The sequence below is a fragment of the Ziziphus jujuba genome, chromosome 10 (assembly GCF_031755915.1).
Source record: "Ziziphus jujuba cultivar Dongzao chromosome 10, ASM3175591v1".
Taxonomy (NCBI): domain Eukaryota; kingdom Viridiplantae; phylum Streptophyta; class Magnoliopsida; order Rosales; family Rhamnaceae; genus Ziziphus; species Ziziphus jujuba.
In genome coordinates, this window is record NC_083388.1 from 19,346,021 (window position 1) to 19,371,305 (window position 25,285).

Consider the following 25,285-nt stretch of genomic DNA (forward strand, 5'->3'; position numbering starts at 1 on the left):
CCCGGATTTGCTTTCTTATCTAAAACTGATAGCAGATCCAGATGGAGTGTGATGATTCTGGAAAATCTGTGGGGATTACGAAACAAAACTTTGCACCATGAACCTATTGGTAATAGATATCTCTGTTTTGAAAATTTGGAACAGGTACAGAGAAACTGAAGAGAGCTCTGACAATAGAATGAGTGAAGATGTGGCAGCGACTTCGGAAAGGATCGGAGATTTTTTGCAGATTTGGAGAAGACCCAGCCAAGGTTTTATCAAGATAAATACTGATGCCGCAATGAGCAAGGAAGGCAGTGTTTTGGCTTTCATAGCCAGGAATGAAAAAGGGGAGACCATGCATATTCACACTTTTAAGTCTGACGTTTTCATCCCTGAAGTTGCGGAAATGGAGGCTATCTTAAGAGCCATGCAGGCTGCTACTCGTTTTGGCTGGAGCAAAGTTTCTATGGAGTCTGATGCTGCTTTAGTAATATCAAGTATTACGGCGAGAGATTTTAAGTCCATTCATTGGACTGCTGAGCAGTTTTTCAAAGACATTCTCTTACTTATTCCCTCTTTTGCTAGTATTTATTTTGGTTGGGTACCTAGGAGGATCAATGGTATTGCCGATTATGTAGGAAAACGGCTAGTAAAAATAGTTTCTTTGGTCCTGTAGATAGTTCTTTCTTACCCAAAACTTTTTTGATAGTTTGATTCAGGAAAGTGAGCCTGAGGCAACACCCTGAATCGGGGCTCTATTTGGCCCTTCTTTTTTGGTTTCTAATGAATCCCCCGTTTTTCACCCCAAAAAACCTACTTTATTGAACTTTTGCTTTTTTTTTTTTTTTTTTTTTTGGTAAATTTATTGAACTTTTTGCTTGCTTTAACACTCTTACACCCAGCCCATACCAGCTGCTCTATTTATAGAGCTAGAATCAATGGGAATATGCATAAAAATAGGAGAATAAACCCACTAACACACCAGCATGCCCACTATGTACATAAGACCAGGTACAAACCATTAACTCTTAAAGACTACGTACAAGCTAAACACTAGGTACTGATATTAGACTTCAAAACCTAATACAATTGACTAGAATAAATATGACTTAAAAGAAATTAATTAACATCTTAACAATCCCTCTCTTAAATTGAAAAATCTTTCAGTTTAATACATATCTTAACTTCTTCAAATCGGACCTTCCAAAGTGGAGACTCCAAGAAATTTCCTGAACTTGAAAAACGATACTAACTTGAGGGGCTTGGTCATTATATCAGCAATCTGGTTTTCACTCTTGCGTTAAATCAGATCAATGAATCCTTCGTTTGTCAGGTTCCTTAGGAAATGAAATTTCACATCTATATGTTTGCTTCTCCTATGTAACACAAGATTTGTTGAAAGTTTTATTGCTTAATTACTATCACAATAAATTGCAGTGGCTCCCTCTTGCTTGAAATGCAGCTTCTCAAGTATTTTCTTCAACCAAATAGCTTCACACACACAAGTTGTTGCAACTACAAATTCTGCTTCTGTTGTTGATAAACTGACAATTGCTTGCTTCTTTGATGACCATGAAACAACTCCAAATACCAATTTAAAGACACATCCAAACGTACCCTTTCTATCTTCTGTGTCTCCAGCGTAATCACTATCTGTAAAGCCAATTAAATTTGACTTTTCTCCTTTCTTGTAGAACAACCCATAGTCAGTGGTACTTTGCAACTATCGAAAAATTCTCTTAGTAGCTAAAAGGTGCATCTCCCTTGGACATTCCATATACCTGCTAATAAGAGTAACAGTTTACATTATATTTGGCCTTGTTGCAATTAAATACATCAAGCTTCCCACAATATGTTTGTAAAGGGTACTATCAAACTTCCTTCCTTCAGGATCTTTGATGAGCTTCAAACCAACTTTAGTTGGTGTGCTGACAAAATTACAGTTTTTCATTTGAAACTTGTCCAAAATTTCTTGCATATATTTCATTTGGGAAATAAAAATTCCATCAGCAGGTTAAGTCACTTCAATACTAAAAAAATAATGCATCAACCCGAGATTAGTCATATCAAATTCAACCATTATAGACTTCTTAAATTTGTCAAACATGGTACTATCATTTCCAATATAAATAAGATCATCTACATATAAGCAGACAATAAACATTTTACTTCATCTCCCATCTAAGTAAAACGTGTATGCTCATATGGATATTTTTTAAAACCCTCCTTAGAAAAATAAGCATCTATACTACTATACCAAGCTCTCGAAGCTTGTTTTAGTCCATATAGTGCCTTCTTTAATTTGTACACCTCATGCTCATCTTCAATCTTAGCATAACCAAGAAGTTAATCACTAAATACCTATTCTTACAGGTCACTATGCAAAAATGCCAATTTCACGTCCAATTGGAAGATATGCCATGAATGTTGTGCTGCCAATGCAATCACCAGTCTGATTGTGTTGTATCTTGCAACAAGAGCACAGACTTCTCTATAATCCACTCCAAATTTTTACTTATAGCCTTTTGTAACTAAGCATGCCTTGTACTTGTCAACTTCTCCATTCTCCTTTAGCTTTGTCTTGTACACCCATTTCACTCCAATGATCTTTTGCCCTTTTGGAAGCCAAGTCAACTCCCATATGTTGTTTTTTTTTAATAGCTGCAATTTCTGTGTCCATAGCTTTTCGCCATTTTGATTCTTTAACAACATCCTTAAAAGCTGCAGGATCGCAATCTGAAAATAGAGCAAAATGAGTGAGTGGGTCCTCTTCAAAGTCATCAAAATTCATTACCTCATAATCCATCATCCAAGCATATCTTTTCCTTTATCACCGAGGTCTTTGTTATGTATTTTCTTCATTTACAGATGAACTTTGAGGAACATTTTGAGTGATTGGTGCTGGTTATCATTTATCTTCATCACCATCAAAATCCGTTGGAATTTGTTGTCGAGGTTCACTTTTATTCCATCATCAAGTTTTTTTTTTTATTTATTTTTTTTGGTCAAAGATAATATTGCGACTAATAATAATTTTCTTAGTGATAGGATTGTAAAGCTTATAAGCTTTTAATTGATTACTAACACCAAGAAAAATACATTTTTCTCCCTTGTCATCTTGCTTTGTCCTTTTCTGACTTGGAATATGGGCACACGCAACACGCCTAAAAATTTTGAAATGATCTATAGCAGGTCTCCGTCCACTCCATGCTTCCTTCAGCATAGTATTTTGACAGTAAGAGTAGGACTTTTGTTTAAAATACGAATGTTCCAATTAACTACTACGGGCCAAAAAGTTTTGGGAATGCCACTCCTCGTCAAAATATTTCACACCATGTTCAAAATAGTGCGATTTTTCTGCTTGCAAACTCCATTTTATTGATGCATGTAAGCTGCTGTAAGCTACCTCCTAATTCCATGATTCTAGCACAATTTTACAAATTCTTGTGAGATATCAAAGGACATTGATCAGGCTGCCTATTTCTTTCTCAACCAGCACTTTATAGTTTTTGGAAGCTGCAAAAGCTCCCGATTTCTCCTGCAAAGAACATAACCACCTTTTCGGCTAAAATCATTGATGAAAGTGATTAGGTATCTTTTACTTCCATTGGAAGATGGATTTAGAGGCCCACAAAGGTCAGAATGAACCAACTCTAATTGCTTCTTTGCTCTCCATGATTTTCCTTGCGAAAACTAATTATGTTGTTGTTTTCTAACAACTTTTTCTTCACAAACTTGAGAGACAATTGAAATTTGAGGAAGACCAGTTAGTATAATTTTTTGTGTAGAGTCTTCAATCCACCAAAATTTAGGTGGCCATAGCGAAAATGATATACCTATGCTGCATCCTTCAATTTTGCTAAGAAGCATGAATGAGTGGTGTTTTGAAGATAAAGTGGGAATATATGATTTGTCATCATGTTAACTTGAGCAATTAAGCCCAACTTTGCATATTGAATTTTACATACTTTATCTTTGATACAAATCTCGTACCTCTTCTCTTGCAACTGACCCACACTAAGCAAGTTGGTCTTTAGATATGGAACAAAAAGAACATTAGAGATAGTGTGGGTGGAGTTTCGTTTGGTTTGGAGAGTAAGCTTTCCTCTTCCCATAATAGATACGGTGGAGTTGTCACCAAACTTGATAGTGGTACAAAAAGATTTATCTAGGTCAGAGAACTCCTTCTTATCTCCCCACATGTGGTTGCTACAGCCAATATCTCAATACCACATATTTGGTTGAGTTTCTTCATTCATGTGACACGCCATCAAAAGAGACAATTCTTCTTCTTTTTCTGCAAAGCTAGTTCTTTCTCCATTTTGTTTATTCAAATTAGTTCGACATTCTGACTAATAATGACCATACCTATGACATCGGTAGCATTCAATATTAGACTTGTCTACTGACTTTGGTTTATAAGTTGTTGAATGGTGGCCTCCTTGTCCTCTTCCTCTTCCTCTTCCTTGAAAGTGATTTTCTTGGTGTTGATGGTGTTGTTGGTTCCCACGATCATTATTTCCTTTGGCTATACCTTTGCCTTTGCGTTATCCTTTATCTCGTCTTAATGCCGAATAATTTTTTGTTATGGCCTTTAATGCATGCTCCTCTTTCTCCTGGTAATCGATTTTCTGTTCATGAACTAACAAGGAACTTTGCAATTCGTCTATTGAAAGTTCCTCAATATCATTGGCTTCCTCAATAGAATAGATAACAAAATCAAATTTTAGTGTCATGGACTGAAGAATCTTTTCAACTATGGTGACACCCTCCTTCTTGTCGTCGTGGATCCGCATCTTGTTGACTATTGCCATCGTCCATGAAAAAAAATCTATGACAAATTCTACCAATTTCATTCGTAGTATTTCAACTCTGTACGAAGTGCTTGAAGCTACGGCCTCTTTGCTCTTGTTGATCCTTGACACTTTTTCTTCATGGAGTCCCATATGTTTGCAAAGAATTATCTCCATTATTGAACAATCAATGGCTTGGAAGAGATAGTTTTTTGACTTGCCAATACTCCTTAGATCTCAAGAAGTTTTCCATCAACATACTCCAATGGTTGTTGTGACCATCAAAGCGGCGAATAACTGGTTGAACAAAGTTATCGTTGGCCATTGAAATTATTGCTGCTACAAAACAGAACAAAGTTACTACTTGACTTTTCTATATCTCAAGTACTCTCCCTTTCTTTTGGCTCACTGAAACTCTCCTATTTAAACTCACTTTTGACAACACTCTTTCTTTTTTACTCTCACAACTCACTTTTTCTTAACCTAGCTTTGATGCCAATGATCGAAATATGAGGAAAACAAAAGGAGACAATAAACTCTTTTATTGAATTTTTGCTTGCTTCAACATTCTTACACTCAGACCTCGTATCAGCTGCTCTATTAATAGAGCTAGAACCAACGGTAATATGCATGAAAGTAGAGTAAACACACTAACTGTAACAGCCCAGTACCACCCGCATCAAGATATTGTCCTTTTTGGCCCAGGGTTCACTCCCTCTCTCCCCCCTGGTCTCAAGGTTTTGTCAAAACGCGTCTTGAAGGGAGAGGTATCCACAGTCTTATAAAGACCGCTTCGTGCCCCTCTCCAACCGATGTGGGATGTTACAATCCTCCCCCCTTGGGGCCCAGCATCCTCGCTGGCATACCGATCCGGGTCCGGCTCTGATACCACTGTAACAGCCCAGTACCACCCGCATCAAGATATTGTCCTCTTTGGCCCAGAGTTCACTCCCTCTCTCTCCCCTGGCCTCAAGGTTTTGTCAAAACACATTTTGAAGAGAGAGGTATCCACAGCCTTATAAAAACCGCTTCGTGCCCCTCTCCAACCAATGTGGGATGTTACACTAACACACCCACTAACATGCCCACTAATGTACATAAAACTAGGTACAAACCATTAACTCCTAAAGATTAGGTACAAGCTAAAGATTAGATACTGATACTAGACTTCAAAACTTGATACAAATTATTAGGACAAATATTGACTCAAAAGAAATTAATTAATAGTTTAACAATTGAGTCCAGTGGTGATGGTGGTGTATGTAGACTCACTTGGAATCTGGTTGGCGAAGAACATGGCTAGCGGTTATAACTGTGAGTTGTCGGATTATCCATAAAAAATATCCAGAAATATTGAAAAAAAAAACCCAAAAAAAAAAAGTATAACTAAAAAACTAAGGATTTTTAGAAAAAATAAAGCTAAAATTGCAAAAAAAAAAAAAAAAAAAAAAACTCTAATTGTAATAAATTCGAACCCTCTTTTGTTGTCTTAATCCTTCTTCACAAATTCACATTGCTTTGGAAAAAAAAAATTTCTATTGTGTTTGGAATTTGGAATAGAGAGAGAGAGAGAGAGAAAGAGAGAGAGAGAGAGAGAGAGAGAGAGAGAAGAGATTTAGAGAGAGAAACAGGGAGGTCGTGAGTGCAGAAGTTTAGTATTTTTTTTTAATTTAATTGCAAAAGTAAAATAACATTAAACAATTTTAATGATCATGTAAATTGTACGTGATTTTGTTTTCACAGAATATCTTAAAAATTAACATATTTTAAAATAAAAAATATCAACTGTTAAAAATTTTCTTAACGCTCTAAATAAAAATTTTTGAAACTAAAAAGTAACCAAATACATTTTGATCTGAAAATGCAATAGATTTAGATCCTTTGATCTAAAAATATAGTAAAGTATATTTAGATCTAAAATTGCATTTTCCTTTCTCGAAAATACAATAGGAACCGTTACTTCTTACTTCTAATATAGGTTCATGAGAACGATGATGATGGTTAAGGTTTAATTGAAAAATGATGATGATGATATGTTCTTAAGAAAGACGATACAAATGTTATAATTAGAGAAATTTAGTAGGAAGACTATGGCCATTTTTATTTGTCAAAAACATTAGTTACAAACCTTACTACAAGTAATTGATCCTTTTTTTTTTATTGTTATTATCTTTTCTATAATTATGCCAAGTAGGTTGATTGACGGGAATCCATATTCAACCCAACCCAACTTAAATTTATTTTATAAATTCGAATTCAAATCCTTGAATAATCATTTTACCCTAAAACAAAATATCAATCGGATAGCCTATAAGAGTACAAAACAAGCTAGGTTCAGGTTTCTTGACCCATTACCTGCCATATGATCCAAAAGTTATATAGTTTTTTTTTTCTTTTTTCTTTTTTTTTTCTTTTTTTTTTGCTTTTGTGGCAAAGCAAAAAGTTGTACAGAGAGTAGAAAAATATGAGATAAAGTTTTCTAAAGACTTTGAATATCTCTTATAAACATAGTTGTCTTCTACTCTTATAAACATAGTTGTCTTCTACACTAATATGTTGTATTTTTATCTCCATGCTAATCATTCAAGCAAGAAAGCATAAGAAAATGGAATTGGGAGGCCCCATTGCTTGTCTAATCTCAATACTGGTAGTCAATACATGAAAATTTTATATGTTTTTCTAGAGTGCGAATGGTACTAAAGTTTCAAACCTTTGAGTGATTCAACCGGAAAAGTTGGAACAGGCAATGGTGTCTTGTCTTTGATTGAGTTTGGTAAAATACATGGATAAGGACGAATGGATTGAGGCAATCTAGTTTTGTTTTCTACTCCAATTTTTTTACTTCAAATAGAAATTTGCTGATACCAAAAAACTTTTACTAATTTTCTTTAATATTTTTACTCAGTGAAGATGGTCCTTTTTGTTTTTTAAATTCAATTCCAAGCTTGTTTTGCAGGAGTAGTAAAATAATAAAAATTATTGTTTTTTTGGAAAAATAATTTGAATTATAATTTGTCATACCTAATATAAAAAGTATAAAAAAATCAATTTGAAGCCTTAGGATGCTATGGGAAAAGAAAATAGTTCGAATATTTTCCAAATGGAAGAAAGAGAAGAATATAAGCCATAGGTTACCATAATTTTACAAATATTTTCCAAATGGAAGAAAATGAAGAATATAAGCCATAGGTTACCATAATTTTACAAATATTTTCCAAATGGAAGAAAATGAAGAATATAAGCCATAGGTTGCTGTAATTTTACCCCAAAAAACCTATGATATCTAGTTTTCTTATAGCACTTCATAATATTTTTTATTAGTTTCGTTCACTTCAAAATAGAGAATTAATTTTAACTAATAAGTTCTCAACAAGCTTTTTGTATTTATAAATTAAAATGGAGAATTAAAGAGTCAAACCCAAAATCTAATTAAATTTGAAATATTTGTATTTATTATATGTATTTTCGTATGCACTGCTATCACTTTATATTAAATAAAATGATTAAAAAAAAAGAAAATAAATATTCTTATATTTTCTATGCAACATTATTATTTTACATTTTCCACGCAGAATAAAAATAAATTTAAAGAGTATTTGTTAGAATGGCTTTATAAATTCTATACTTTAATTTAAATATTTTTTAAAATACTCTTTATACTAACAAATATGCTTTTTATAATAACAAATAAGTTTGTTAGAATAAAAAATATTGATAGAGATGCTCTTATACTATATTTTTGCATCACTTTTACATTTTAGTTCTCTCCAATAAAATCTAGTCAAATTAGCCATAGGTAATATGTAAACATAAAATAAAACCTAACAAATTGTTAATCAGGAAAGTAAAGTGAAAAACCTGTTATGTTTAAGGTTAAAATTATACACACCATTTCTTTTTAATTTTCAAATTTGGCATTTAATTAAAAATAAATAAATAAAAAATATATATATATATATATATATTTTTCCCATTTAATGGATCTGGTCAATGGTAAGGAACCTCGAACGGACCGCTTTGCTAAACGACTTGGCGACTTGCTTAGCCGGTAAACCCCGTCGCCAGTTACCAACCCTCCCTTTGCTCTCGCCGGCCTGTTTCGCATTTCTGCAACTAGAATACCCCTTCTAAACCCTAATAAACCAGTTAAAAAAAAATTATTCCATTTTTGGAATGATCACTTGAAACCCCCAAAATTTGAATACCAAACCCTAGAATACTAACTTACAGATAAGCATAGTATTCTAACAGATAAGCATTGCAGTTTGTTTGTATTGTATTCTTTTTTCTTTTCTTTTTTTTATAAATTTGTTTTGTTCATCGGTTTAACCATTTCAAAATTTGAATACCAAACCCTAGAATACTAACTTACAGATAAGCATTGCAGTTTGTTTGTATTGTATTCTATTTTTTTTTTTTTTTTTTAAATAAATTTGTTTTGTTCATCGGTTTAACCAGATGGCAATCCTCCAAGAATGAAAAAATCTCAATTTCAATCCCAGTTCTAGGGTTTCTTTCTTTCCTTCTTCTTCTTCTTGATTTCAAATGAACCAGCCATCAACAAAACCCAATAACACTAGCAATCCCAACCCAAACAGCAATGCTAGGGCACCACCAGCATTAGCAGCAGCAGCAGCAGCAACAGCAGAGTGTGGGAATTGTGGGTCTCAGAAGCGGTGGGTCCTACACCATGTTCGGATCAGAGGAATCCATCGTCGTCTCTGCACCTCCTGCGTTCTTCGTCTCCATCCCTCTTCCTTTTGCCCTTCCTGCTTACAGTGCTACGACACCACCAATACCCCCGTTTCTTCCAAGCGCTTAACCTGCGCCAAATGCTCTTCCTTCACCCACTCTCACTGTGCTTCTCTACCACCCCCGTCTGCTTCTTCTGCCACCACCAATACGACGCCGTCTTCTTCCACCTATCTCTGTCCTCCATGTGCCACTCCCAATTTCACCTTCTTCGACCTTGATTCCGATCCCAACAAGGCCATTGACAAAAGGCTTGCCTTGGTTTTGCTCTGTGCTTCCAAGATCGCTTCTACTTCCATGGCTAAGGCCGTTATTGTGGCTCGTGCCGAGGCTGAGAGACGGGTTAGGGAGGCTGCTCTTGCTCGGAAAAGGGCTCGGGAGGCTCTGGATCACCTGGCTCTGCTCGTCCATTCCAGAGGGGATAAGGTTGTGCGTAAGGATGTTGCTGAAGTCTCTGAGGTTTCTGGGTCGGCCAATTTAGTTCACAAGCACAAGGAGAAAGAGAAGGAGAAGAACCCACCTCTGGTTCCCAATTCACAAGGGAAAGAGATGTTCAATGGGTTCAATTCTCCCAGGCAGAATCCTGCTATGAAGCCTTCTGGATCACCGCCGCCTAACAAGAAGAGCAACAATGGAGAGCCGGAACACGGCTGTGCTAATCAATCCAATGGCAACGTGAATGACAAGGAAAAGTCTGGGGATTTGGTTAAGAGAGAAAGCATGGAGCTCGAGCAGAAAAATCATGGTAGAGGAGAGAATGTTCCTGCAGCAAAATAAAGAAAACTTGGAAAGGAAGAAAATCTGTTTGAAGGCTTTTGGCGGGAATGATGCAGAACCCAGGTGGGAGAAATCTAAAAGAAGGAACTGTATCGCAGCCACGAGTTGTTTCTAGTGTGGCATGTTGAATTTCTCTTGCATATGTTGGCGTTATTCCTTTGAGTTTGATGTTTGTGCGATTATGGGATCTTTTGTCTCTTTTTGTTATGTGATTGTGTATTCTATTTTACTTTTAGACAATTTTAGTTTTATTCCATGCCCCAGTTGTATTTTCCTCATTATTTTAGTGAAGATTCAAGTACAAATGATAGCAAATTTTCTCTTCTGGGTTTAATTTTCAGATGTCCCTCTTGGTGCTTATTATTGTCAATTCGGCTATAAGGAATATGAATCCTGTTATGACTTTTTAAGGTTTTTTATTTTTATTTTTTATTTTTTCCCCAATATGATCACATGCTGCAGTATTTATTTGGATGTGGCTAGGCAAACTTCTTGCCTACGAGATTAAAACACATATTTTGGCCTCTCTTTGCCACTTTTGCAGTTTGAGATTAAAACATATATTTTGGCCTCTCTTTGCCACTTTTGCGTGAGTCCTAAGTTGAGTTTTGACAGCTTTTTCTCTTATTAAAACTTTTAGGAGCAATAATAATTCTGATAGTCTAGCCAGTTAAATATCATGGTGAGCAAATTTTAAAGTTATACATAAAGTTCATTTGGAGAATGAGTGTGTTGTTGTGTTTTTTAGGAGTAGCCTACTTGTGGTTGATGTTTTGATGTATGATATAAGGTGCATTATACTTGAAGCTGATGTTTTCCATGTTCTACAACATTATTTATGTCTTTGTATAAAGAATATGCTTTACTGTATTAGTTATGATGCTCATGCCTAGTGCAGAACATGCTTCCTGTGTAGCTTTATTTATAGATGCATTATACTTATATACTTAAAAGCGGACGTTTTCCATGTTCTACCACATTATTATGCCTTTCTATAAAGAAGATGCTTACCGTATTAGTTATGATGCTCATGCAGTCCAAGTCTACTGCAACATGCTTCCTGTAAAGCTGCATTTTTTTGGACAAGGACCAAATAGTTATAAAGGAAGGGAGGGATTTAAAACTATTGTAGTTCATGGAGATCCTCTCGGATCCACCAAACAGTAATACATCACTTTAGTATTCTAATCATGTCTTATCTACCATGAGCATTTTACTCTGCATCATGTCTATGCGAACTATATACAAAATTTAGACAATTATGCATTGTGCATGCATTGCATCATTCTCTGTCAGCGCGCTGGTTTAAATGATTATTTACACTTTTTCCATTTAAAAGCTGGCTTGGTAGAGAAGTGGTTTCAATGCATTGGGCATATTACATCTTCTGTCAATATTACCCTAAAAAAACCTTATCTAGTTTCAAGTGCTTCTTCTATCTTTCAGTTATAAAGCCCAGCATGATAGGGAATTTCAACATCCATTTTCAACCATTCTTCTATTTGAATGAATCGGTCTGGTGCATAATGCATGGCTTTGTTTTCATCTGTAATTTCTTTGTAACCTGGCCAATTGACCCTTTTGCTGGTTTGAGCTCCAGGACCATTGTTTTTGTACTCAGCGAAGTTCACAGTATAAGCTCCAATATCCTCGTCCCCCGTAAGCCATCCTTCTGGATGGATAAAATCTCCCAACTCTGATTCCATGACTATGGTTCTTGCATATTTATTCAGTGCTACACCCAAATAAGTGGAGTAGTTGAATCTTTCTGGTTTAAATTTCTCATCCGGGACAACAGCACAATTATGGAGCACAAAACCTGTGTTTTCATGTCTATCACTCCTGCCATTTGCGGTTACCGTGGCTTTTCTAGTTAGTACAGGCTTCTTCACAATAATCCAAGAGTTCTGGATCACGAGGGCAGAGTCACCTGTAATGATGTTTAAGGTACCGCTGATTTTGCAATGACGGAAGAATTGCCGGTGTGCTAATGCAAGTAAGGGGCCTATTGTACCATCTATAGCGCAGTTGAAGAAGGCTGCCTGATCAGACTGGACTCGAAGTGCTACCTTGTCCGGACGGTAACCTGCACTTGTGAATCCCATATGCTTGCAGATGAACCCCTTGCCAATTGCCGCTGCAACCAATGAGGGAAAACTTATTTTGGAAGTTGAAAAATTGGTTTGGTTATAAGCACACTCAGATTGTTTCTAAATGTAGTTTAGGAGATGTAATATTGAAAAAAATTACCCAAAAAAAAATTAAAATAAAATACTATTAGAATTGGAAAACATCATTAGTCTTCTTCAATGTATGGTATTTAGCAGTAAGGAAATTAATAGATGAGATTAAAAAAAAATCTAGTCTGGAATGGTCGAATATAAAACTAACTTCAATTTTCTTAAATTGGGAGATTATCAATCAAACTGTCCCGTGAATGATTTACAAATTTTGGGAAGAGAAGATAGATGGAACTCACAGAACGTAGCAGACCGGTAGACTGTAGTGTTCTTCCTCCTCCCAATGACGACCGTTTCTGTAGCTCCATCACCATACATGAAAACATTAATTTTTTCTTTTGTGATAGTGATGGTCTCCCTGTATTCACCAGACTTTACATAGATAATATACCTCCCGGTGTGATTTTTGGGGTATGCTTTCACAGCATCTGCAATTTTTTCAAATTGCCCTGTTCCATCTTGTGCCACAACTGCATGTGGTGCAAGGACATCGACATCCACCTGTAGCAGTCTTCGATCAGCCGCTGTCAACCATGTCGGGTATCCAACATCATTGAAGTTACCTTCCTTGGAGGTAACGCTAAGTAGTCTCCTATTTTTCTGTACAGCCTCATCATCTTCATCGTCCTTATCATCATTTTCAGAATAGTTAAACTCGATAGCCAAGGCATTGCTTGCAAGCTCAATGGAAAGCTTCAAATCTTCCTGAAAATTTGAACTGGAATTTGCATAAACCAATCCCTCAAGGCACGCTTGTTGGTATGCCACAACGGCGCTGAGGCTGTTCCTAACATCATCAGAATTATTCAACAATGCTTCCAATGGTTGCGTAGCCATTACGTACTCTAGCTCATCAATACACAAGTCGAGTACTTGTATACAATCTTCGAGTGCATACATTTCCATATGATTTGTGGTGTTGTCAATATAACGTTTTGGAATTTCCACAACATTCCTCATCTCTACAAGAGTTGCATTAACGGCTGCTTGGAAATAGTTTTCCACTTGGGATTGGTAGCCGACGGTGGGAGCCAAGGTAGCCTGACAAACATTCCTGTAATCGGTGAAGCCACAAAGGGTGTCAAGAGTTGCAATGATGGTGTGATTGTTGTTGTCGTTGTTGGGTTCTTGTTGATCAACGCTAGGTTTGTCTAGAACCACAACTACACTGATAACCACCATTGCCATTATAAAAAATGAGATTGCCATTATGATTATATTGTTCCTCTTTCTGGTTTTCTCTGCATTGAAGGTTGACATTTTTTTTAGGCAGGAATATCAAAGAGATGGTGGTGATGGTAAAAAGCACATAGAAAAACTTTTTGTCTGAAATTTTTTTTTTTTTTTTTTTTGAATGATCATACAAGCAAAAGAGGAAGAAGTTTGAAATGTTTTTGTATTTGATGAAGTGGGTTTGGTACGTTTTTGTTACTTCTTTACCAGATTGGTCACCCATGAATGGCTATTTTCAGTCAATGTGAAGATATTAATAGGAGATGATGACGTGGAGATAAAGCATTGCCCATTTGATCATTTAGTTTGATCATATCAGACAAAAACTAGCATGTGACTTTTCTTGTTATATATCTTTGACCATTTTTATTTATAACAGCACTAACAGATTTTGTCTTGCTTGATTTTTCAAAATTACTTTGAATGATTAATTAATTCAGTAAAATTTGACTGCAAATTTTAACAGAAAGTCTTTTTCATGTATGTATTATTGGTTGGATTCTCAATAATTTTGTTTGTATAAATATTCCAATATAGAAACTTTTTTATGAAATTGCCAAGCAAGGAATGATGATATTTAATTTAATTTTTTATTTTATGATCTGATAAAAAAATTATATTATATAACAATATGCATTAAGCAAAAAGACAAAAAAAAGAATTGTGTCATATCATTAAGTTTTGTATATATATGGTGGAACTTCTCATTCTTTTTTTATGGAATTTCTATATAAAATATTATTCTTTAAAAATGAAAAACCCGAATGAACTATATTTTAATTAGCTTAAATAAATCTTGAGAAATTGAACCACAAAAGTAAGTTTTCGAATTAGTTATTTAAAATTAATAAAATTGTTTTTCTAATTTTTTTAATTAATTAACCCAAAAAACAAAAGGGAAATTGTGTAATGTAGTTTTTTTTTTTTTTTCTTTCCTAAAATTCATTTCCATTTTAATTTTTATTATACCTAAAGAATAAATTTTATTGATAGATCATAAATTATGTAAAAGTAGGGTTTTATAAATTAAAATAATAAAAATATAATACTTACAATCCTTTTAAATTTAAAATTATTGATTTAACAAAAAGTAACATAATTAACACAATTTTAATACAAATAGAATATTTTCTTTTATAAACATCATAATCTGGCACACATCTTTAACAATTGAATTTATTGAATATACCGTTCCTATGGAAATGAAGAGGATCCAAACCCTCAACAGCCTCATTCTCATTCTCATTCCAATCCGTGGTTATAACTTGCTCTTTAAGCAGTAAAGCCAAAACTTGCTCTCTAAGAAAATCTCCATTTCTCTTCCACCTTGCTATCCTGTAAAATCGAAGTATTTCAACCTTTGTCAACTGGGATAGCACACAGCTCCCAAGCTGCTAATCACACCATTCTTCATGTCTGGATCTGCAAATGATGGTGATACACCATTGTTAGGGGTTTCACCACTTCCCTTTTGGAAGACGCAAGAAACTACATCAGTAGATATGCTTAAGTGTTGGTTGTTGGCTGCCATGTATTTTGCCTGCCCATAACTTCTTTCAGACCTCTATAGTCCATTGGTTACCCTGGCAGCTTCCTTCTGTACAAACCTAAATTGTCATAGATTCACAGAGCAGCCCATATTGAGCATAAAAATTGCCATATGCTAAATAAAGGCAATGGACAAACTTATGTAAGCTGCGAAAAATTGAATAGTTCACTTACCAACATTTATAGAAGAAAGGTATAATAATGGAAAAGCTTCATCATTGGCGCACAAAATGAAGAAGACTGATCTGTTGCATAATGCCCACCATGGCCACAAAAATGGCTCAGGAGACAAATCTTAAATGGTGAACTTGTGAGACAAAATAGCCGGTCACCAAGTAAACTGGGTTACAGGCATAGCATAATCTTCTTTTCTGGAAAGCAAGCAAGTCATGTTTTGTCTAAGCCCTCAGAAAGTATGTTGCTAACAGTATCTTGCATAATAGAATTACCATAGGCCAATGCACAACTATCTGGTTCCCCACTAACAACAGAACCAATCAACAATCCATGAGTCTTAGAATCAGGGACCCAACCCTTTTCCAACATTAAATCCAATAGTCGACAGGCTTCATGTTTATTACCCTCTTTCAACAGGCCATTAATCAGTAAGTTGTATATCGATGGATTCATGATTTCACAATTAGAAATCAGTTTATCAATTGAACATGATATCATACACAGCTGAGATTGGTCAGCTATGCATGACAGTATCTCTAAAAGTTTCTCTGACTTAGGTATGAGACCCTCTTCAACCATCATATTGAAAAGCAATACAGAGTACTTGATTCGATTCTGCAAACTCATGTTCAGTATGAGGATACAGTATGCTTCCAGATCAAGACCGCAACCTTCCACCAGCATCTGTGAGAGGACTAGTAAAAGATCTTTTCCTTTGTTCGCTTTTGCTAATCCAATCATAATAGTAGTGTACGTTGAACTAGTACAAGAAGTACCTGAATAGCAAGCCCACCGGCGCAGCCTTATTGCTTCATCCACTTTTCCTAAGCTGCAAACACCCTTAATCAACAGATTGAACAAGGAAGATCCAAGAGAGTATCCTTTCCTAGACATATAACAGAAAACTTCGGCAGCCTCCACTATCCTTCCAACATGACAAAGACCTTCAATTAGTTTAGAGTAGGATACAGAATTTAAAACCCAGCATTTCGCCTGAATCTGATAGAATAGCTTGACAGCATCCTCATACTTGCTCAGTTTACAGTTGCCAGTAACTAGAGCTGAGTATGTAGCACAATCAGGAATAAAAGATAAAACAACCATTCTACCAATCAGTTGAGAAGCTTTCCTACTTCCTTCTTGTTCACAAACACATCTGACAAGAATATTCCAAGAATCACAATCATCTATGTTCCTCTCAGACATTTTCTCAAGTAGATGTTTAGCCATACAAAGTTTACCAGCACTGCAGCAACCTTCAAGCAACACATTGTGAGCAGAAGTTTCAAGAACATGGTTATCTTCCAAGAACTCGATAGCCTGATCAAATTTCCCTAATCTAGAAAACATGTTGATTACATCCACATATGCCTTGTCATGCAGTGTTAATCCGGCTTCAGTCATCTCTTCAATAAGGTTGATTACATCATCCAGCCAAAGGTTATCACATAAACACCGTACCAAAACAGCATAAGTTAACAAATCCGGCACAAAATTGCAATCTTTCATCATTCTAAACAATTTGATTCCTACCTCTGGTTTATTTTCCAGACAAAACAAAGGTATAGTGCAGCTAAAGAAACTCATTTCTGCCTGAAACCTAGATTCAAACATTTCATTTAGAACACTAACAGCTTCATCCACTCGACTTTTCGCAATAAGACCCTTTATAAGTATCTCAAAAGATCTACTATTAGGACTACAGCCTTTTTTGTTCATTCTTTTAAACTGATCCAAAGCAGATTCAACATGGTCTGTCTCAAACAATGCCTCTAACAAATAATTCAGAGTATCAATAGTTGGTAAATTGCCTGCCTTCACAATCTCTTTATAAATAAACAATACCTCTTGCAAATCTCTCTTCTCCTTAACAAAAGCACCCATTACTGAATTAAATGTCTCAATGGAGGGATTATAGCCACCTGAATTCATACTTACAAGTACCAGTACTGCTTCATCGATCCTACAGTGCTTAACAAACGTATCAACTAATGCAGCAAGAGCCTCTTTACCACCTATGCATTTATCTTTCACCATATTCTGACAGAATCCTTCCATTTCCTGAACATGTCCAGCCAAACCCAGCTTTAAAATAACCCTATAATAAGTATCGGCAGTGTGGCTAAATCGTTTTTGGAGGGAAGCCCATTTGAATACCTTCACAGCGGCGCTCAAATCGTTAGTGCTATCCAATACCCTGATTAAATTATCCGGAGCAAGGTTATTTCTCAAGATGTTAACGTTTTGTTCAAACTGGGATGAGTTTGGCGGGTGGTCCTGATTGCTTTCTGGGAAATTTTCTACAGTACGGGCGCACGAAATTGATGAAATCCATGCACTTGGAGAGACCCAGATTGGATTTCTCTTGGACAACGTTAAAGATGAGAGCTTTACAGCCATCGATTGGTTTTCATGAAACAATTTGGAATATTTTTCAGGGAAAAAGAGAAAAAGTAAATTCCGTCAAATGTATACAAAGATGCAATAATGAATGACCACTGACCTGAAAAACGATGCAACAACCAGAAAGACAAGAGGGGGTTTAAGAGATTGAAAACCGTGAGATTCAACAGAGGGCCACAGACCAGACTCTGTTAGAAATGGAGTCACCGGTTCTACTTCCACCTGAAGAAAAAGAATCAAGGAGTTCTGCTCCATCACATTCACTTCACTGATTTCGTGTCGGCCAGCTTGGTTTTGGGCTTTGTATTGGACTTGGGCTTTTAGTATCGTTAGCATACAATCGAGCTTGTTCTGAGTTTTCTTTTTTAATTAATTTGTTTGTTTCGCTTGCTAAAGTTTTTATTTTTATTTTAGGGATATTAAGGTGCATTATATATCTTATGACTTCAGATCAGCTTTATTGATTTCTATCTACTTACTTGTTCCATTATCTTACATTTTGGCACATCCAAATATGAAATTAAAAAATTTTACACATCACCATTTTATTATACACAAAATAAAAATGTAATGAGACAGATGAAATAATAAATATTAAAATATATAATATTAAAACAAATATATTTTTTTTTTCTAATCTTTAACAGACGTACATTTCATATATGTTAATTGGATTTAAATACTAAAAGTAGATATTATATCTGAATTTGATAAAGAATTGGGTAACCACTTAAAAGCTTATGCTCACACCTTTGTTTTAGCACTTCAGCCAACCAAAAAACTTATGCAATGGCTAGCGGGTGACTAGCAAAGAAGTGTCCCGTCCTCATTCGGGAGTATAATAAAATGGTTATAAATTCTATGATATAAATGGTTCCTGTCTTTTCAGCCAAAAAGAAAAGGGGAGAAAATAAATGGTTGCCGTCATTTGGCACTAACATCATAATAAATAAATAAATAAATAAATAAAAGGACAAAATATGTGCCTACCATGAAAACTAGTTGTAGATTTTTTTTTTTAATGAATTTGTGGTGTGAATGTTATAATGTAATCAATTACTACTACCCCTTCATTGCGCCATACAAATTTATTTTAAAAAGTATGGAATCCGATTCATCTTCATTAATGCACTTCACCAATTAGCTTGGATACTCTGGATTCTCCATAATTTGTTGCCCATCTATGTTTTTCTATCTTTTAATAGTAAATATATATATATATATATATATATGTATGTATGTATAACTCACCCATGCATACATAGAAATGACTGATTATGCACATGCCTTCTCTTCTACTCTATTTAATATTTTTTTAATTATTTTTCATACGTGAAAAAAGCAATGAAATAAGGACAAGAACATCTCTTGCCTCCTCATTTAATATTCGTAACACATAAAAATATCTCCATGTTAGAACCAATTCCAATCACCTAATAAATAACTATTTTGTTCAAAACAGTCAACAATTATAAAGTTTTTTTTAATTTAGAGGTGCGCATAAAATTGAACGATTTGGGTTTTCAATTAGACAACAGATCTGTCCCAAGTTATGTATCTTTTTAAATAAAAATAATTGTTGCAATCATTATGCTGCATGCATATTCATATATAAGATAAATTAACTGGGGAATCGAACTACCATTTAATCTTTGATTCTCATCTGAACTAGTAAAAGATGTTTTGAACCTCTAAATTAAGTTTGATATATTCAACTGACTAACTTTAAATTTGCTAACTTTGGGCAGTCTTGTGTTGGTAACAAAAGTACATTGTTTTTTTAACATTCATGATTAATATTATTCCTCGTGTCTCTTCCTTAATCGATAAGTACATACAAGAAAATGGGATACTTTTTTTTATGCTTTTTAATCTCTAAAGATAAAACCAATTCCCAATTCAATTTGGTACGTTCATTTATTGAGTGCTTTATGATTATTATTATTATATATATATATATATATATATTTTTTTTTTTCAATAATTGCATTGTATGGATATGTTCCTTTCAAAAGTTTATTTTTGGCCCCCACTTTACATTTTTATCTAATTATCATATTTATAGCTCAAGAGAAACTTGTGGCTCTTTGCTTCTTATTTATATTTCCCTTCACCGTGTTACCAACCAGACAAAACTACTTGTCAAACCCACAAAAAATAAAAAAATAAAAAATAAAAAATAGGGAGCCCACTGAGGGTCCATTTCACAATGGGTTAAGCCCATTATGCAGTAAGATCTTGATTTACGGTCTAAAAGATGTTAACGTGGCGAGAACTGATTGGTAAAACCCAAAATTTGGATTTGCCGCGCTTTGAGTCAAAATGGAAATCCAATGGATCGGTTCGAAAATCGTCACATTTTACGAACCCGAGGCTTGGAATTTCCGAACCACAACCTACCAAATAAAACACAGGGAGTCGAGTCGACATGTCGAAATGAAACACAAGCCACTTCTTTCTCTTCTCCCTCTTCTCTCTTTCATACAGAGTAAAGACAAAATTTTTATATTTTTAATTATTTTTGACTCAAAAGAAAATCCGATATTTACGGGTTTGTTGGGTATTTTTTTTGTTTGGGTTTCCATTTTCAACCCTTCGATGACATCCAGAAGGTGAATCTGCGCCGTCGGGTTGAACCACCACCACGTCTCTGTTCTGTTTCTTTGAACAAAGAAAAAAACCAGCAGAGTGCTTATCTGTCACCATTACAAAAAAGATACGTATAAGAAAATAAGACAGAGAGAGATTCCCAAGTGGATTTTACTGTGAAACTCGTAATTGGTACTGGGTTTTCCTCTGAAACCTCAAACTCTCTCTCTCTCTCTCTCTCTCTCTCGCGGATTGTGAGTTGAGGTTTTCCGTTTAAACTCTGCTTGTTAGTTGGGAAAAACATGTTCCTTGTGATCCCATGATGTTGTTTGAGGTAAGAGGTTTGTGATAATAAGGCTACGTTTTTCTTGAATTTCGTACTTCACGTTTTGCTGGATGATTTGCATGTTAGATTTGAGGGATGACTTTTTTTTTTTTTAAGGGGTGACTGATTTCATGTTGTTTTAAATTTTCTTGGTTTCTGTGTTGGGTTTTTTTTTTTAAAAAAAAAAATTTAATTTTTGGGTCAGTTCGAATCAGCTTCAATCTTGTGCATCTCATAACTGTTGAGTTAATTTTCTGGAGAAAATGAAAGGGTTGGTTTTCATTTTTTTACCAGCATCAAGTTTGTATTTTTTTTTTTTTTTTAATGTTTAATTTCTAGAATCCATTTGATTTGGATTTTCTCTGTCATCACTATTATTTGGTTAGTTGAGAGTGACAGAACTTGGCACGTATTTCTTCATAGCGTTTTCTTTCTCTTTCTCTCTCTTCATAATAGTTGATGTTGAGGTGGAGGCTGGAGAAACTATAATATGTGGCGGAGAAAAAAAAAAAAAAGAAATTTTCTTGGACTATATTTTCCCGAGAAAATGATATTGGTAGACTTCTTGTTTAATTAAACTTTCAATTTTCATTTTTTGAAGTTATACAACTAAACCGTCAAACCCCCTTTTATAGTACTTTTCAAGTTACCGTTTCAATATTAAATATTCTCGGAGACCATTCTAATTTAATGTGCATCTACCATATTCACATGCAGATATGGACATGGTAGCTTCCACTGTAAGGATCATAGAGCTCTTGATTGATTCCTGGCCCTTAGAATTCTAAATCATTGTATAGGAAATAGCTTCAGATCCTCAATAGCAAAAGTCACCGTCACCGGTTGCATAAAAATTTATACTTTATGATGTCAAATTCGGAGAAATCATATGCATCACTGCCTTCATCGTCATCTTCATTATCTTTAACCTCCTTATCAGTCCATGAGATAGATCCTCTGTTTAAGGATTTGAATGAGAAGAAGCAGAGCTTCAGGCGCAACGTGGTGTCGTTGGCGGCGGAGTTAAAGGAGGTTAGGAGTCGCTTAGCATCTCAAGAGCAATCATTTGCCAAAGAATCCTTAACCAGACAGGCATGGAGTTTTTCTGATTCTGGTTCTTTTTGTATTTTATGTATACTTTGGGGCTTGAAGTCAATCATTTTTTTCTTTTCTGTGCCTTTTTGTTTTGTGGGGTAAAGTGAGTTTGTTGTATATTTGAAACATAGTTTTTGATTGAGGTGTTTTTTTCAGGAAGCTGAGACAGAGGCTAAAAACATGGAAGAAGAGTTTACTAGATTGCAGAGGAGATTGGAAGAAAGGAATGGACAGCTTCAGGCCTCAGCATCTACTGCTGAGAAGGTCCCCACTCATATCCCAGTTCTTTAATTAGCTTTTGAGTTTTGTTGCTTAAGTTATAATATTTATGCATATAATAGATGATTCGCTACTTATTGCTGTTAGCTTTCTTGATCTATTATTTGTTATTATTATTATTATTATTATTTTTATCTTTCTACATCAAAATTATCAACTATACCACTCATCCCATGCACATAATTGAGGATTCCTTTTGGCCTTTTCTCTTTGTTTTTTGGCGGAACCCACAGAGAGGCACGGAGACCAAATATATTATATTTTTGTTTTCATTTCTCTGTAGCTTGAAGATTCAAAGTAACGCTTGTTTTTATGCCTAAGCTTATCGCCAGGAAAGTGAGTGAAATGGAATGGTATCCATCTATCATACAACTTGTTGCTACATGTTGTCTCACTTTAAATTTCCTGTACAAGTATTTTTGTATTGTCAATAGTAAAATTTTTGCAAGCTTTGATTTTTTCTTTTTGTTTATTGTTGTCTTCTCTTTTTTTTTTTTTTTAAATCATTTTCCTTATGGGTTATACTTGTTGCAATTATAATCTTTACCTTTTTTGTTTTTTTTTTTCCCCTAAAAAAATATTAAATGGTGATGAAAAGCGTGTTGAGCTGGAAAATGGGTGTGGAGATGGCTTAACTTAATGATTATGGTTAAAAAGATATAAAGCCCTAACTTAGTAAAATTAATGATGACCATTAAATTTCTCATTTACTGGCAAACATTAACTCAATGTTAGTGGAAGGCCGTTTGACATTAAATATGTTATTGATAATCAGGAGATTCAACATATTAATAATCTAGAAAATTTGAAAATTTATCATATTCCTAATTTCATGTGCCTGCATAACTTTTACATTTGGTCAAGCAAATATCTTTTTTACTTTATTATTACTAATCTTGATTTTTCTGGTAAATTTGATTTAATTTCAAATTGCTAATTAGAAACTTATTTCTAATATTAGGTTTTAATGTGAGCATAACCAAGGGTCTTAAATTTATCATATTCCTAATTTCATGTGCCTGCATAACTTTTACATTTGGTCAAGCAAATATCTTTTTTACTTTATTATTACTAATCTTGATTTTTCTGGTAAATTTGATTTAATTTCAAATTGCTAATTAGAAACTTATTTCTAATATTAGGTTTTAATGTGAGCATAACCAAGGGTCTTTGATATGGGAATAATCTATAATTAGTTTTGATTAGTTAAAATTAGTTTTGGTCTGGTTTTGATTATGGCCAACTAAATCAATATACATGCTAGTATAAAGCTGTCTTATTTTGGAGCTTGTGAAAATCTGTAACCCTTGTTTCTTCTTTATAATGTAAACAGTACCTCAAGGAGTTGGATGGTCTTAGATCACAACTAGCAGCCACTCAAGCAACTGCAGATGCTAGTACTGCATCGGCTCAATCTGCTCAACTCCAATGTTTAACACTTCTGAAGGAATTGGATGAGAAGAATTTCGCACTAAAAGAGCATGAGGATCGTGTAACAAGGCTAGGAGAGCAATTAGATAACCTGCAAAAGGATCTCCAAGCTAGGGAGTCTTCTCAAAAGCAACTGAAAGATGAAGTTTTGAGAATCGAACAGGATATAATGCAAGCTGTCTCTAAAATTGGGGCAAACAAGGACTGTGAACTGAGGAAGATATTAGACGAGGTTTCTCCAAAGAATATTGAGAAGATCAATAAGCTTTTAGTTGTGAAGGATGAAGAAATATCTAAGTTGAGAGATGAAATCAGGGTAATGTCTGCTCACTGGAAGCATAAAACTAAAGAATTGGAGTCACAGGTAAACTTCCATCTTCAACTATCTTTTTATTTTCTTTCCGATTTAGTTGTGTTTTTTAAATTTGTTTCAACATGGGTTTTCATTATTGCAAACATCTTTCTGCAAACAGTTAGAGAAGCAACGAAGAGCTGATCAGGAACTTAAAAAGAGGGTGTTGAAGTTGGAGTTCTGTCTCCACGAAGCTCGCTCGCAGACACGCAGACTCCAAAGGGTAATTATGATTCTGTTTTTGATGTTGTTTTTACCTACTTTATTAAAAGTCAAAGTTGATTCATGCCAAGTTTTATTTACTAGTGATCCTGTGTTAGCCTATATATTATTATACGGACCGCCATGTGTTCAGTAGGACGTTTTTTGTTCTACTGAAGCCATGTGGGTCCTTTTCATTCGATTAAATGGCCCACATACTATATTGTCTCAGTTACTAATGATCTGCCCTGCCCCTGCATCATACAAACTAGCATCTTTGAACGCTACTCTCATTTTGTACTGACCAAATGAGCACAATTTGATTCCATTTCCACAAGAAATTAAGTTCTTTGTTCTGTTCATATAAGCAAAGGTCATACTGCAACTTCTACAATCTAATAGGTTCATCATGACAGATGGGAGAGCGAAGAGACAAAGCTTTGAAAGAGCTTAAAGAGCAGTTAGCAGCAAAACAGCAGGTTGAACCATCGGGTGCTGAAAAGCATAAGTTCTGGGAAACTTCTGGATTCAAAATCGTGGTGTCCATGTCAATGCTAGTATTGGTAGTGTTCTCTAAGCGATGAAATCATTGCGTTGAAATATTTACTGTGTATAAAGAAGCTGAAATTTTTAAAATTTTAGTTGAGGTGCTTAGGAATAGTTGCAGGAGGCCATTTTGCTTGAAGATATGCTCATTGTAGAGGTTCTCGCTCTTTGTGTAGCAGTAGCTGAGAAGTACATTTCGCTCTTCTCATAGTTAGAAGTTAAGATACTACACTTTCGGTATATATATCAAATATTGAGTCTATGTAGGGCGTTACTTTTTATGCTCTTTGAGTAATATTTGCTAGTAGACTATTTTTGTCATTTTGCTATGCTTAAAACAATACTTGATATTACACAGCAATTAATATCTGTATGGCGTGATGGCTACCATAATTGTGGAAATCCAATTTTTGTTCTGAGTAAATTTTATACATCTTTGTAAAAGAAAAACAAAATATTAGTTTACCTTTTCGGTTTTTGTGATACCTTCTTTTATCCTTTTTTCATTTCCTAGAAAAAACAAATTGATTGCCTACTAGACATTATTTTTTTTGGTAAAAGC

General features: G+C 34.7%; 4 protein-coding genes across 8 annotated transcripts; 2 read left to right on the plus strand and 2 right to left on the minus strand.

Moving 5' to 3' along the window:
* The first annotated feature begins 93 nt into the window (after window positions 1-93).
* Window positions 94-814, plus strand: LOC125420853 (uncharacterized). Its single transcript, XM_048468071.2, has one exon. The coding sequence runs from the start codon at window positions 98-100 to the stop codon at window positions 656-658; it is 561 nt and encodes a 186-aa protein (XP_048324028.1). The 5' UTR covers window positions 94-97; the 3' UTR covers window positions 659-814.
* An 8,794-nt stretch (window positions 815-9,608) lies between these two features.
* On the minus strand, window positions 9,609-14,144 carry LOC107408251 (pectinesterase). The gene is made up of 2 exons (XM_025069961.3): window positions 12,784-14,144; window positions 9,609-12,441 (listed from the first exon to the last, which is right to left on the minus strand). The coding sequence occupies exons 1-2, from the start codon at window positions 13,802-13,804 to the stop codon at window positions 11,747-11,749; spliced, it is 1,716 nt and encodes a 571-aa protein (XP_024925729.3). The 5' UTR covers window positions 13,805-14,144; the 3' UTR covers window positions 9,609-11,746.
* A 724-nt stretch (window positions 14,145-14,868) lies between these two features.
* LOC107407351 (pentatricopeptide repeat-containing protein At5g46100) lies at window positions 14,869-18,182 on the minus strand. Of its 2 annotated transcripts, none has more exons than XM_016014186.4 (2): window positions 15,500-18,182; window positions 14,869-15,374 (listed from the first exon to the last, which is right to left on the minus strand). In XM_016014186.4, exon 1 carries the CDS (start codon window positions 17,900-17,902, stop codon window positions 15,713-15,715), a length of 2,190 nt encoding a protein of 729 aa, XP_015869672.2. In that variant the 5' UTR covers window positions 17,903-18,182; the 3' UTR covers window positions 14,869-15,374; window positions 15,500-15,712. The 2 variants fall into 2 exon arrangements, with proteins under 2 accessions (XP_015869672.2, XP_015870103.2); XM_016014617.4 differs by having other exon boundaries at window positions 14,869-15,384.
* A 2,198-nt stretch (window positions 18,183-20,380) lies between these two features.
* On the plus strand, window positions 20,381-25,044 carry LOC107406966 (nuclear envelope-associated protein 2). Of its 4 annotated transcripts, none has more exons than XM_048468087.2 (6): window positions 20,381-20,828; window positions 21,537-21,911; window positions 22,071-22,178; window positions 23,527-23,988; window positions 24,098-24,199; window positions 24,580-24,837. In XM_048468087.2, the coding sequence occupies exons 2-6, from the start codon at window positions 21,684-21,686 to the stop codon at window positions 24,619-24,621; spliced, it is 942 nt and encodes a 313-aa protein (XP_048324044.2). In that variant the 5' UTR covers window positions 20,381-20,828; window positions 21,537-21,683; the 3' UTR covers window positions 24,622-24,837. The 4 variants fall into 4 exon arrangements, with proteins under 4 accessions (XP_048324044.2, XP_048324042.2, XP_048324043.2 ...); XM_048468085.2 differs by having other exon boundaries at window positions 20,390-20,828; window positions 24,594-25,044; XM_048468086.2 differs by lacking the exon at window positions 20,381-20,828 and adding an exon at window positions 21,270-21,375 and having other exon boundaries at window positions 24,594-25,044.
* The last annotated feature ends 241 nt before the right edge of the window (window positions 25,045-25,285 follow it).